This window comes from Delphinapterus leucas, chromosome 4 (assembly GCF_059928025.1).
Source record: "Delphinapterus leucas isolate spDelLeu-1000000601 "Yukka" chromosome 4, BTC_Dleu_Yukka2, whole genome shotgun sequence".
Classification (NCBI taxonomy): domain Eukaryota; kingdom Metazoa; phylum Chordata; class Mammalia; order Artiodactyla; family Monodontidae; genus Delphinapterus; species Delphinapterus leucas.
The window spans coordinates 143,306,532-143,321,097 of record NC_143132.1 but is presented as its reverse complement, the minus strand read 5'-3'; the positions used below and the strand labels follow the sequence as shown (position 1 = coordinate 143,321,097).

At 38.4% G+C, this 14,566-nt stretch overlaps 1 protein-coding gene across 1 annotated transcript in view; it reads right to left on the bottom strand.

Annotated features, from left to right (window-relative positions):
- KCNH8 (potassium voltage-gated channel subfamily H member 8) overlaps positions 1 to 14,566 on the bottom strand; it is a 384,197-nt gene that overhangs the window by 30,744 nt on the left and 338,887 nt on the right. The window contains exons 12-14 of the mRNA XM_089911194.1: positions 9,579 to 9,617; positions 4,298 to 4,656; positions 2,154 to 2,260 (exon numbers count right to left, since the gene is read on the bottom strand). Coding sequence (XP_089767320.1) covers positions 2,154 to 2,260; positions 4,298 to 4,656; positions 9,579 to 9,617 — 505 coding nt within the window. The remainder of the gene's footprint in view (positions 1 to 2,153; positions 2,261 to 4,297; positions 4,657 to 9,578; positions 9,618 to 14,566) is intronic.

The window sequence follows — 14,566 nt, the reverse complement described above, 5'->3', positions numbered from 1 at the left end:
TTTCTCTACCTTACTTTTACAAATACATTTCATATCTGTCAGGAGCAGAAGCACAGATGAATCATTGCTAGCTAGAGTGGAAAGGATTTGATATACAGAGGTATCTATATCTATATATGTCGTATATATATATCATGATGACTATCCTAATTCTGGTCAATTATGTGTAGAAAATTTGCCTGTGGGAGAAAAAAGTCGCTCAAAACAATCAAAAGTGTCAGAGTAGTAAAAGTTCCTTTTGCTGAGATATTTCTCAAAGTTAATCTATTCATTCAATGAATGATAAGAGATCACCTACAACAGGCTAAGCCTCCTTTAGATGAGACAGAAATAAAGAAAATATATTGACCTTCATGGGGCTTTGAGTCTAGCTGGGAAAAGAGACATTGCAAAAGCAATTATGGGGCTTCTCTGGTGGTGTAGTGGTTAAGAATCTGCCTGCCAATGCAGGGGACACAGGTTCGAGCCCTGGTCTGGGAAGATCCCACATGCCATGGAGCAACTAAGCCCGTGCGTCACAACTACCGTAGCCCCCGCGCTTAGAGCCTGTGCTCTGCAGCAAGAGAAGCCACCGCAATGAGAAGCCCGTGTACTGCAATGAAAAGTAGCCCCCGCTCACTGCAACTAGAGAAAGCCCGCGCACAGCAATGAAGACCCAATGCAGCCAAAATAATAAATAAATAAATTTATTTAAAAAAAAAAAGCAATTATGCAATAGGTGTGGATTTCATACTAAGGGCAGTAGGAATCCATCTCAGGATTTTAAGCATAGGAATAGCGTAATAAGAATAAATTTGTATTTTTTTAAAAGTTCACTCCGTATGGAGAACAGTGTGAAAACAGAGAAGTGACTTTGGAAGCACTGCAGGCAAGAGTGAATGTGGCAGGGAAAAGGGTGGTGGAAGGAAGGATAGAAAGTCTCAGACATAACTGAGAGATATTTAGGAGGTAAAGTCAAGAATATTTGTTGCTTGAATGGATGAGTATTGGGGTAGATGTTGGGAAAAGGGAGAAGAGGAGGCTAAGGGGGGGTGGCAGGACCAGAAATACTAGGTGGATGGCATGGTGACGTCCTGTGAGCCAACAAGGAAAACTTCCTATTGGGACCCACCATCAGCTTCCATAGCAAATGCTCACATCTGGTTGACTAGAACTATGATTTCTGTGCTTCTTGCCCAGAGCAGATATAAGTCCATTACATGGATGAATCATGATTGTTGACTAACATCTGCATTCCTCTCCTCACCTTCCCACCTCCCACCATTGTCCTACTATGGAGTCTTACTCTTCCATCTTCCCAGATGAGTGCTGGGAAGAACTGTTGATTGAGATAGAAGACTGGTATTCTACCAAATGGAGACATACCCCCAGAGCTGTACATTCAGAAGTCTTTATTGGGCTTGGCTTTGCCCATGGAAGGATTCACCAATTAGCAGGAGATCCTGACACAAGGATCTGCCTTGCATCTGGTGACTGTTTGGGATCGCCTATGTTCATTATTCTCTATCAACTACAGGTGCGTCTTCTTTTAGAAGTTGTCATTTCTGGCCTTCATCATGCTGACAAATTCTTTTGTGGGCAATGAACTCAAGAATGAAACGGAGAGAGAGGAGCCTGGGCTAGGTTTGGGGGTACTTTACATTAATTCACCATCCCTAGAGGGTAGTACTTCATATAATTCCCCATCATTTCCGATATTCTTACATACTTCTGAAGATATTTATCCCTGGCAAACTGCAAGTACGTAACCACTTACCCAATAAATTGGTTAAGTATAACCAATGTTCCTACAGTCTACACCCAACACAGCATTTCCTTTGGGTAATGTTGTTTCTGTGGATTAGTCTGCATTTATAATAGGAAAACATGGTTACCCTCTGATGAAGAGCAGAAATTTGAGTCTCCTCCTGACACACCATTTACCTGGGCTGGTAAGCTGCAGGGTGTCGAGCCTGGATAGAGGAACCATTACAAACGCTATCTTAATAACTTGGAGGTGGCACAGACTCAAGTCAAATTACTTTGTGGCTTTGGTTAAGTTCCATCACATGGAGAATACCCCGAGAATGGGAAGGCAAAAAAGTGCCTATACCAAACATTACAAGTTGTAAAGACATGTCACCCCTTGAGAGAAGACTAAATATAGAGCTTACCTCCAAGAGGAGGAGAAATTCGGGGCTCCGGTCTGACTCGTTCAGAGCCAAAGTCAAAAGACTGGCTTTCCTCACTACAGTTTCCATCTTCAATTCCATCAACAACCCTGTTTAAAATAACAAGGATTGGCTAGTTGCGCATTTATATTCATGGGTTCCAGTATTCCTAGAAGACTTGAAAAATCGTGTGTTAAATTTCTAAATTCTAGACACTCTAGAGCTGGGCTATCCAATATGGTAGCCATTAGCCTTATACGGCCATTGAGCACCTGAAATGTGCAAAAAGAGATGTGCTGTAACTATAAAATATACACTGGATTTTGAAGATTTTAGTAAAAACTGTAAGTTATTTAATTAGTAATTTTTTACATTGTTCACATTTGAAATGCTAGTATTTGGGGCATATTGAGTCAAATAAAATATCTTATTAAAATTATTATTAAATAATTCCACGTGTGTGTGTTTACTTTTTAAAGATGTGGCTACTGGAACATTTAAAATTACTCATGTGGCTCACAATTTTAGCTCATGCTACATTTCTATTGAACAGCAATGCTATAGATCTTAGACTCATTTATTCTCAGATTCAAAACCTTAAGCTACAGATGTTCTCTTATCTAAATTTATATTAATTCACTACTCTATCCAGAATTAAAGAGTTTTAACGTAATGTTTACAGAATTGCAGAAAATAACTTTGAAAACATCTTTGCTTTGGACATGGACAAAACTCTGAAGTGAGAGTTGAAGAATTATATTTAAATGACCATTAGGACTCTAGCTAATCTTCTTTCCTTGGTAAATAATATCTAACACACTCATTATTTTTAAAAAAGATGAATTTATTGTAGAAAATGTAAACATAAAGGTAGCAAAAATCTGAAAAGAAAAATCAACTGTCATTCACCACTACCCTTAACATCTTGGTGTGTTCTCAAAATCTTTTTCTAGATATAAAATAAAATATGTTGTTTCATAAGTGTAGAATAAGTTGTACATGAAACTTTCTTTTCCAGCTCTGATACATTTTTCCCCTTTTTATAATTTAGTATTTTTCATTTTAGAGAAATTTTAGGAAGGAGAAGAGTTAAGGGATGTTTTCAAATTACCATCTCCAACTGAATTCCTGAACATTTAATATCCACCTACTTTTCATTAACCCTGTTTTGCTTATTTTCCCCTTGATATTTTCTCTAAATGGATAAGTTGTGTTCTTCAAATGACTAACTAAATATGTAGTATATCAGAAACATCTCTTGCCTTATAAGCAGAACAACAGAATTTGAATCTATATTTCAGAACTCAAATTTCTGAGATTTTGGACAAAATATGTAACCTTCAAAATACTTAACACTTCTTACAACTTTATAGTAGAGATAATACAAGCTACTTTAGACGATTCCTGAAAAGACTAAATGTAATAGTAAATGAAAAATTACCTAGCCGAGTACATGAGACTAGGAATCACTCAATATGTTTTTTTCTTGTCTATTTTTTACTGAGCTGTTACACACCGTAGCCTACTCTTTTCACATTTTCTGAGTCAGAATTTTTCAGTGTTTCAATCACTTTTAGTTGATCCTAAAGTGAATTTTTTTAAAATTAAAAAATAGAACCATCCCATATTACAGGCTGAAGGGACCAGAAATAAAACTAAGTTCAGTCGTCCACAATAATGAAGCAAATACTATGGGAAATGAAGACCAGCACTTCACTTCCTTCATAATTTCCACTCATTGCTTCATGAAACTTTTGGTAAGATCAGATACTGAGGGGATAACAATACGGACTTTGTTCCATCTCTTTTGTTTTCATTAGAAATTTATAAGTTATAAAATTACAATGTAGAAATATACATCTATAAAAATAGGTAGAGCTAAATGGATAAAGGGAGAAGAGAAAGAATTTGGAACATGTAATGGACCCTTTTGAGAATGTGACTAAAATGATTTATTCTCATCTTGCATACACCTCCACGTAGAGTCAAAAATGGCGCACAAAAATTTAAGGAAGCTGAAGCATCGAGGCTAGGAACCTGCATGGCAGAAAGGCCTAGAAGGCTGACTCATTTACTAGCCAGGTACTAGTCTGAATACGAGGCAGCCAGTTTCGCCTCGGAAAGAATTCTATGATGTGAACTCTCACCTTGGACTGAGGTCTGGGGGTCCAGCATTGTTCAAAGTTGAAAGTTGCAATTTCAAGTTCTTCTCTTTTCTTTTACCGTGGTTAGGGGCGTCGGCTTCCTGTTTGCTTTTGGGGGAATTGGAACTGGAGACTCTGACAGGTGAGTGAAATGGCACTGTTCCCGAGGCCAGCTGCTTCAGGCTTAAGCCGAGATAGCTCTTACTGCTTCCAGGCCTCTTGCTACGGGAAGAGGAAGATCCCCTTGTGTAGATGGGGGAGAGGGAAGCAGTCTCCTCCTCCTCCCGGCTCTCTTCCTCTTCCTCGTCTTCCACAATGGATGGGAGTCTCTTCTTGATGCTGCCATTTCCCTTGGGCTCTGGCTAAATCGGAGGATAATATACATGAGTACAGATTGTGAAGACTTCTTGAGAGGCATATCATTCATGCTGCAGGGCCCATCTGAACAAAGTCAGATCCCCTAGAGCCTTTCAAATGGAAGACCTCACAGATTTTGCTCTTATTTATTCAGCTGTTCAAAGTCTCTCATACTGTCTAGCACAGGGAACTCTACTCAATATTCTGTAATAACCTACATGGCAAAAGAATCTGAAAAAGAATGATTCACTTTGCTGTACACCTGAAACTAACACAACACTGTAAATCAACTATACTCCAATAAAAATTTTAAACAAAACAGAAATAGACTCACAGACATAGAAAACAAACTTAAGATTACCCAAGGGGAGGGGTGTAGAGGGATAAATTAGGAGTTTGACATTAAAATATACACACTGCTATATATAAAATAGATAACCAACAAGGACCTCCTATATAGCACAGGGAACTCGATTCAATATCTTGTAATAACTTATAATGGAAGAGAATGTTAAAAAATGATATATACATATATATATATATATATATATATATATATATCTCAATCACTTTACTGTACACCTGAAACTAACACAACATTGTAAATCAACTATATTTCAATAAAAGATGTTAAAAATCTCCCCATTTCTGATCTCGGCTAGGTTTACTCTCTCTGCTTTCCTGGTGTTAGCCCACAATCCTTCTCTTGGTCTTTTAAACTCTCTTGGTGGTGAGCTATGTAAAAGGTGCATTTGATCAGGTTTGCACTGAGGTTTTAACCAGCCTGTCATTTATAATAGCATATGATGGCATGTTTTTAGGAATAAGACATTTTTCAATTTTACTGGAAGGTCTTGGGCCTTGATAGTTTATTTAATTTATTTATTTCATTTTTCAGGTATCCTCATCATTTTATTTTTTATTGAGGTATTGTTGATATACAATATTATATGTTACAGGTGTACAATATAGTGATTCACAATTTTTACAGGTTATACTCCATTTATAGATATTGTAAAATATCGGCTATATTCCCTGTGTTGTACAACATCTCCCTGTAGCTTATTTTATACCCAGTAGTTTGTACCTCTTACTCCCCTACCTATATCTTGCCCCTCCCCCTTCCCTCTCCCCACTGATAACCACTAGTTTGTTCTCTGTGTCTGTGAGTCTGCTTCTTTTTGGTTATATTCACTAGTTTGTTGTATTTTTTAGATTCCACATATAAGTGATCTCATACAGTATTTGTCTTTCTCTGTCTGACTGATTTCACTTAGCATAATTGGGCCTTGATATTTTAAAGTTACAGGGTCCTCAGTGGAACTTTATGTGGAGATCAACCAGCAAAATTATATTATCTTTGAGAATAAAACTCTTTCCTATTTTGGATCATAGATGAACGAAGATCAGAAGTGTCCTCAGCTCTCCTTGTTCTCACAAGTCAGGTGGCAGGAAGTACAGCAAACCATTTGATCCTCTCACCTTGAAGAGCCTTAGGAAAGGAAAGGGAGAGTTTTGAAAACTCTCCTGTAGGATTCCTGCCTGGGATCCTTCAACCTTACAGGCTTAGAAGAAGCAAAGGAGAGGATGGGAAAGGATGAAGGAGGGGATAATGAAGGGGCAGGGCAGACAAGGTAGCAAAGGCTAAGCTGATGGCCCTCAGCAGAGTCACTCTAAGAGTATGTGTTTCTTGCTCTGCCCCAGACATGGCCTCCCTGCTCCAAAAAGTCAGTTCATTTTTCTGTGCCTCAGTTTCTTCTGAGAATACAATCATTTATACCTGCTTATCAATAATTCATAATAAAAATAAACTGAAAAGGCCTAAGAATACTATTTATATGTCATGAGCTGTCATGGTTATTACTTCATCTCAATAAATAGTTGTTTTATTGGTATATGAATTTTATTGTAACAGTTATAATGATATATATATATATATATATATATATATATGTAACAAAAAAATGAACTTGAATCTGTAGTGACTGACAGGTCCATTCACCCATTTAGTTGAGGCCATAGCTGTAAAGTAAAATGATCAGTTCACTTAGGAAGTTTTTTTTTTTTATTTTAATCTTTTTTAAAATTAATTAATTAATTAATTGGCTATGTTGGGTCTTCGTTTCTGTGCGAGGGCTTTCTCTAGTTGCGGTGAGTGGGGGGGGGGCCACTCTTCATCGCGGTGCGCGGGCCTCTCACTGTTATGGCCTCTCTTGTTGTGGAGCACAGGCTCCAGAAGTGCAGGCTCAGTAGCTGTGGCTCACGGGCCCAGTCGCTCTGCGGCATGTGGGATCTTCCCAGACCAGGGCTCGAACCCGTGTCCTCTGCATTGGCAGGCAGATTCTCAACCACTGTGCCACCAGGGAAGCCCTGTATTTTAATCTTATGGGTCAAAATTTCTTGAGGAAATGGAATTATTAGACTCATCTTTCCAACTATGTGATTATTTTAATTAATGGTAAAGCTATTAGTTCTTTATTCAAGAGGTATGGTTTTGCTTTTGTTTTTTTTTTCTTCACAGCATTTTAAATTCTGTGCTTTTAACAAAAGATGGACCCATGTGGAATTGCAGAGGAACATTTGTATACTAGTATTGTAGAACAGAAATGTGAGCTCACCCAGCTAAAGATACAACAGGGCGAACTTATCACAGAAATTAAAATCAGTGAGTACATTCTCTAATTGGACTTCTGTTTACATTTGCATTGGCAATTTAACCATTCCTTTGTTTCAAGGAGGATCCCTTGGCTCTAACAGAATCTTCTGACTAGTAACCTAAAAGATGTTTGTACTTCTACAAGTTCATTTAATTTTCACACTTCCATGCTTGGCACCTTGGACAATTTGCTTAGGTACTGACTCTTGTGACTGGGACAGCCAACACGATTTATACCAAGAATTCATTAGCCCGTGGACCATCATTTCAGACAATACCCAAATTTATTATTATTAAATACCCAGCCCCACGTGCAGCCTCTGTGCAGGAGGAGTACCTGTTACTTTCTTCAGGCCATTGGTATAGAAACACCCTCCTCCCTTGTGTCACTGGATTCACCTGTGTATACATGGCCACAAAATTCAACCACAGATCTTTTCCTTCTCTCTGACCCATCTCTTCCTTTCCCTCTCATCTTTCTCATGAATGCTCCCATGAGGGCAATGAGGTTTTATCCTCACAGTCAAGGGAGTCTCTAATTTTGCTCGTGACATCTTGCTGGGATAGTCATTTCAAACATTTCAAACGTGTCTTGACTAAAAGGAAAGCAGAATAAAGTCTAGTGGTGGAATGCATGTGTTTTTGATCACACAGTCTTAAAAGTCCTGTGACTTACTAGCTATAACCTTGGTCAGGTAATGTTATTGTTTAAAGCCTTGGTTTCCTCACCTATAAATTGGCAATAATGTGAGGAAAAAATTAGGTATTAGATAATGGTAGTTACACCCTTAGTGATATGCACTGAGTGTGCTTAATTAAATGCTTGCCCTTGTGATGATGGTGATGATCATGAAGAAAAAGAAAACAAAATTCACATCAGGGCAGGTCCTACAGATAATGCTGTGATATTTTACATAATCTCCCCCTTCTTTCTTAGTTAACAGAACTCTTAGCAATGCACCTTGCCCAAAGATCACCTTTTTCAGACCCCTTGCCACTTGGTCTGGCCATAAGGCCAAATTCTAGGATGATAGTATGCCAGTGGACAGGTTATAGGGAAATTTTAGGAAGGCTCCTAGAAGGAGGGGAGCATCTATCTTGCTCTTTTACTTTGCTTTAGTTTCTAGTCTGGAACACTGATGAAATGAATGGATCTCCAGCAGCCATCTGAGAGAATGAGGAGAAGGAAGGCATATGTTGAGGATCATGAAGCAGAAAAAGGAAATCTCCAGGCCTACTGACACTGTTATATTGCTCACCTCCGGCCTTGTCCATGAGAGAGAAATAGATATCTATTGTATTGAAACCCCTGTTATTCTGGTAGTTTTGATACTGCAAATGAACTTCAGCCTTAATTATACAGATTTTGTTTTTGAAAGTTAAGGATGGTGTATTCTTGGAAGGGATGTTCATTTTCAGAGTGCTATGGTGGGGTGAGGAATTCAGATGGGAAAATCCAAAAGGAGGCTAAATTTATCTTCATGAGAAAGAGAATATAGGAAAGGTCTGGCGGAAAAGAGGTAATGAGGAAAGGATGCTTGTTGAGAAGAGTTTAAATGTAACGAGAGTTTTGCTAGTTCCTGAAGAGGGATTTTGCAGAGATGAGAGAGAAAAGACAACTAGTGGCAGGGAGGAACTTGGTTGATAGCACTGAGATGTTTTAAGAGCTTTAAAAATGTTTCTCAATAGCAACTCTGTTTGCTTTCCACCCCCAACCATCTTCGGTCCATTATCAACGTCTTTGTAACGTGCTGTGTAATTGGATTTATTTGGGCACCTCTGTATGCATGTGTATCTGTGTGTGTATGCATGTGTGTGAAAGTTGGGGGGTTCTGCTTCAAGAGGGTACAGAGCAAGAAAACGAGCTGTTTACAGGGTTTCTGTCATGGGATTATTGGTAATAAAGGTCTAGGTAATAAATTGGACAAGTTACTGTTTTGGGGGAAAGTTTTCTGTGAAACTGGAGGGTTCTTAAAAGTTGGGACTGACTTAAAAGCTCAATTCTTCTAAGATCAATACCCCAGGACTTCGTTACTCTGGGCAGGTTTTGGTGACAAACTATGTTTTAACAATAGCTCTAAGATCCTTAAATAGATATATGAGTTTCAATCTTTCTCTATTCCCAAACTCATGAAAGTCATTGCCACGTCTCTCTCAAGTGCTTTAGGGGAAGTCAAAAATGAATACATTACATCCTCAAGGGGGAGACAGATTTGTTGGAAATCCCACAAATTTTAGATAAATATTTTGCTCTTTGGCAAAAAGCCATACCTGTGAGACCGTAGATTTGTTCGATAATCTTGATATCACCTGAAAGAACAAACAAACAAAGTTGTAACAATCATTTACACCTTCTCGGTGGTTTGGGACTGAGTGAAATGGAGGCAGGGAAAGAGATGATAGTTCAGAGGCTGTGGGGGGGAGATGGGCCACCTGCATGGGCCAGAGAAGAGGAAATACCTCCTGAGAGATGCTGGGAGCATCTCCCACACCTCACCCTCTAGGAGCTCTACTGACCAGAGTGTGTAATAAAGAAAAGGGAGCAGCAAATTGACTGTCTAGTACAGGACACCACACCCAGGAAATAGGGGTCAAAATAGTACACTCATTGGATACATTTTCCATCTTGATGCTTTATTTACTCTCTTTTTGTTTTCCGTCTCCCTTATTCCTCTTTCTTGCCCTTTTGCTAAATTATCTTATCTTCCATGATTTTTCTCTCCGGCTCTGTGAAAAAAAGAAATCGTGGAGGCGTTTCTTATTTAATCTCATTTCTTTCTATTTATCCACCTCCCCTTTTTCTTTGGATACGGGTGGGGGTGATGAACCCTCTCTGTCCCATTTGTTTTCCTCGCTATGATGTTCCCTGTGGACTAGGATTAAGTTCACTGCGGATACTAATTTTCAATTTAAGTGATTTTAAGATCCAACTGATTGTAAAAAAGAAAAAAATTCTGTCAATCAAATTGTGACATGCCATCACTTATAAGACTGATCCCAATTTCAGAGATGGTAAAATGTGAAAAACAAATGTGTAACATAGAATCACTTAAGTTCAAAACACATCTTGCATAAAATCAAACTATGGTACTGTGGAGGAGTACCTTAAAAAACATGCACCTTCCAGGACGTACAAACAAGCTCTGGAAATTATAACATATCCGGGAAATATGCTTCAGGTCTCATCCACATTGTTTTTTGCTCAAATATACTCCTCTCATTTTAAAGTGGTAATAGATGTTATAAATTAACATAATTTTATTCCCATGAAAAAAAAAACCTTGCACTTGAAAATGACCTGCCTAGTAAGTGAGACATATTTGGTAATTCTGTCAACCCCCCGCCCCGACTGTTTTTTTTTCTAGATGATTAAGGAAATAGATCTGCTATTATTTATACAAATGCCAGCATCATTATTGCTGTGCAAATATACGTTTCATCAATGTTTAATTTTATCAAAGGAGTCAACCCATTCTACATCTGTTTAGTTGCCTAAATATGCATTGATCAGTAGCACTGAAGACATACGTTTTGCAATAATTCCCTAAATGGTGACAAGTAAAACAGCTGAATAATTAAAAATGTGGAAAATAAAACAAAATTACAATGTCATTGCTACTGTGGTAGACATAAAAAATGGGTTTTTGAAAAGCTTTTCAGTTACAGCTTGGATGAAAGAAAGAATAGCCCTGGGATTCAGGAAGCCTGAACATCTCCAGGTCAGAGATGCTGTCTAAGGGATAAGAGAAAGGCACTGGCCTTAGCACTTGCTGATTTGGGTGTGACTCCCAACCCCCATGGTTTACTACTAATATGAGTTCTGTCGAGTTGCTGAACTCCAAGAATGTTTTTCTGTATCAGTGCTTCTCAAACTTGCAGGTTCTGATTCAGGAGGTCTGGGTGGAGCCTGAGACTCCGCATTCCAGTGACTTCCCAGGTAATATGGACCTTGCTGGCCCGTGGGGTACACTTTGAGTAGTGAGATCTTATAACCAACGTCATTGTTATTATCATCCTATCAGCTGTCAATTCACTAAGTATTCACTGTGATCAGCACCCTGGTAAACGCTCCCCAGCCATGACATCCAGTAATATTCATTACAAATCCTATGAGGTCAGTGTCCATTATGTAGCCAGCACTACTGTGATAGGCTCTCTGAATAAATCATTTAATTCACATATGGTATTAATCACGTGTTTTATTTTATTAAAAAAATTTTTTTTAAATCACAGAAAACTCAGATTTAATAACACTCAGCATACATGGAATAAGTTCACTTAGCCGTTGCTGTGGCTCATTTCACTTATAAGAGGCAAATATTTTTAAAGTACTCAACAGTAACAGTGAAAGCCCTCTCTCACCCTGATAGGAATGGATTTGTTATAGTTCTGCTAAATAGAATTAACCATCCTTGGAAAGATTTCAATCCAGTACTGAATTGTTTATGAAATGCCCTGTTATCTATTGTAATGTATTGTAAGTAGCCGAATTCTGTATATACTGCTATTTTCTGTGTCTGTTCATTGTTGTGAACTTATGTATGTTAGTGAAATAAATTTTCGGCTTTCATGTTGTTTCCTTAACATTTATAAATATACGTATTAAGATATTTTCCCCCTCTTACAGGAGAATAACAAACTTGGTGATGTTTTCCTTTCTGATGCAACCCAAAAACCCTAGCTGTTCTGAAAAGGTTGGTGCATGCTGTTAAGATAGAATGAAATTACTCTTTTCATCTCTGAAGTGAAACACCCCTCTGCCATTCCCCTTCAAAACCACAGGTTTTTACTTGATATTCACAACTTTTGCACCACCATCAGTCAGTACTTTTCCAGGTGCCTTTAGTTTTAGACATTATAGAACTTAAATACTGAGTCAAGAAGATTGATAAAATATAAAACATTTTCTGCTTAGCCACATTTGTAGCCAAGCATTTTCAGTGCCTATGTTCTGAGGAAGTCCATTATATCACGTGTATTTTAAAAAGAATACTCTGATAGATGCATTCTGTTGACTGACACTTCATGCTAATCCAGATTCTGCCAAGTATAGAGAATATTAGTTTAATGGAAACCCAGTATTTTCAAGCTAGAAGTGACCCTAAAGAGGCTCTGCTACAATGGTTTGTACACCTGGCAGACAATAGGATGCTTTGAGAAGGGTTCCTTTAAAAAATCAGGTTACAGAGTACCCGTTCCAATGAATCTCTTTCAGTTGGTGATGGGTGTGGGTCTCAGGTCTCCAGGTCAGGTTTGAAACCACTGAGTTAGTCCAACTCCCTAACTAGAGATGTGGAAACAGTGGCCCAGGAAGATGAGATGACTTGCCCAATTCATGCAACAAGTTAGTGGCAAAACTTTTTCCCCAGAAGCCGTGCCTCCTGACTCTCAGTGTACCTTCCATAGAATCATGAGTTTTCTCAGATACCTCTTCCAATGGTTAATGCTGTTTCTTGGGCTGAAAGAAAAAATGCCTGACATACTATGGCATTTAATCTGGTTTGATGGTTGTCACAAATCCGACCCCCCAAACTCATGAGGCTAAGTTACCCAAACACCTCGTAAACCTTTTCTGAGTCACAGATCTTTCAGGAAATCGGATGAATTCTAGGCATTCCTTCCCCAGCGGGGAGAAACATGGATACAGCCTTTGGATAGAAAATATTTATTGTTCCAGCCACTAGAAGACTCAACGGTTTTGAAAGTTTTGAGGAAGGCAGCTTTCCCATTTTGAATCCCTCCTACACGGAGTTTTTATACCTTTTAGATAATAAGAAGAACTGTTGGTGATCTCTAATGGGAATAATTAGGAAAAAAAGAAAGACTGAAGTCATAGAGGTTGGGAAGATAAAAGGGAAGTAAGTCAGACACAAGAGCAGGAAATGAGGTCGCTGCAATAAAGTTTTGAGAGAGATCAAGAAGGGTAAGGGTCAACCCGTTCACATCTTGGGATTGTGCCCTTCATTCCATCAGGATGGAAGAAGCCCAGTGTGGGCAGAAGGGCTGAGGACGCCACCTGGCACAAAGTTACGACCAGAAGTAAGGTGTCATAACCTTGAAGACTGGGAAAGAGACATTCTCAGCTTTGGTGCATTGGTTTTAAAAGCTTTTGTGTAGCTGTTCTTCTCCTTTTCCCCCATCCTAACCACCTACATTACTCTATCACTCTGTGAGTCCAGTGGGAACTTGAGAGAGAGGACTTTTTTGTTGTTGTTTTTTAGGTTTAATGTTCTTAATTGTATTGCTTCTGGCTGAGACTTTACATCTCTCAATAACATGTTATACCCTACTATTTCTTTTTTTTTAAAAAACTTTTAATCTTATATTGGAGTATAGGCGATTAACAATGTGGTGTTAGTTTCAGGTGTACAGCAAGTGATTCAGTTATACATATACATGTATCTATTCTTTTTCAAATTCTTTCCCTATTTAGGTTGTTACATAATATTGAGCAGAGTTCCCCGTGCTATACAGTAGGTCCTTGTTGGTTATCTATTTTAAATACAGCACTGTGTACATGTCAATCCCATAATCCCTAACTATCCCCCCCTCCATTCTACCCTGGTAACCATAAGTTCGTGAGACAGGACTCTTAAATTGGAAAAATACTGCTCACTGGCATCGAGGACCAGAGAGGAAAAATGGTCTCTTAGTCCACATATAATTTGTTGCCAAAAAAAGCAAAACAAATCCACAATTTTTTTAACTGTGTAAAGAAGGTCCCAAGTTTTACTATTGAGCTTGAATTGCTAATGGAAATCAAATATACTAAAATTAATAGTCATTTTAGATGTGACACGTGCCATTGCGTTCTTGAATGTTGTCTCTTTTATTGAATGAAGACCATTTTATAGGAGCTTTCATAGGCTTATGCCTGATCTTGGCCATTCAACTCATTTTTCCCCTTAAGTTCTTAAATTTCCCGATAGTAAATTATCCTGATATTAGAATTTTTCTTTAATATTTTTATTGGGGTATAATTGCTTTACAATGGTTAGTTTCTGCTTTATAACACAGTGAATCAGCTATACGTATACATATATCCCCATATCTCTTCCCTCTTGCATCTCCCTCCCTCCCACTCTCCCTATCCCACCCCTCTAGGTGGTCACACAGCACCGAGCTGATCTCCCTGTGCTATGCGGCTGCTTCCCACTAGCTATCTATTTCACGTTTGGTAGTGTCTATATGTCCATGCCACTCTCTCACTTCGTCCCAGCTTAATCTTCCCTGATATTAGAATTTTTATGAATTCTTTT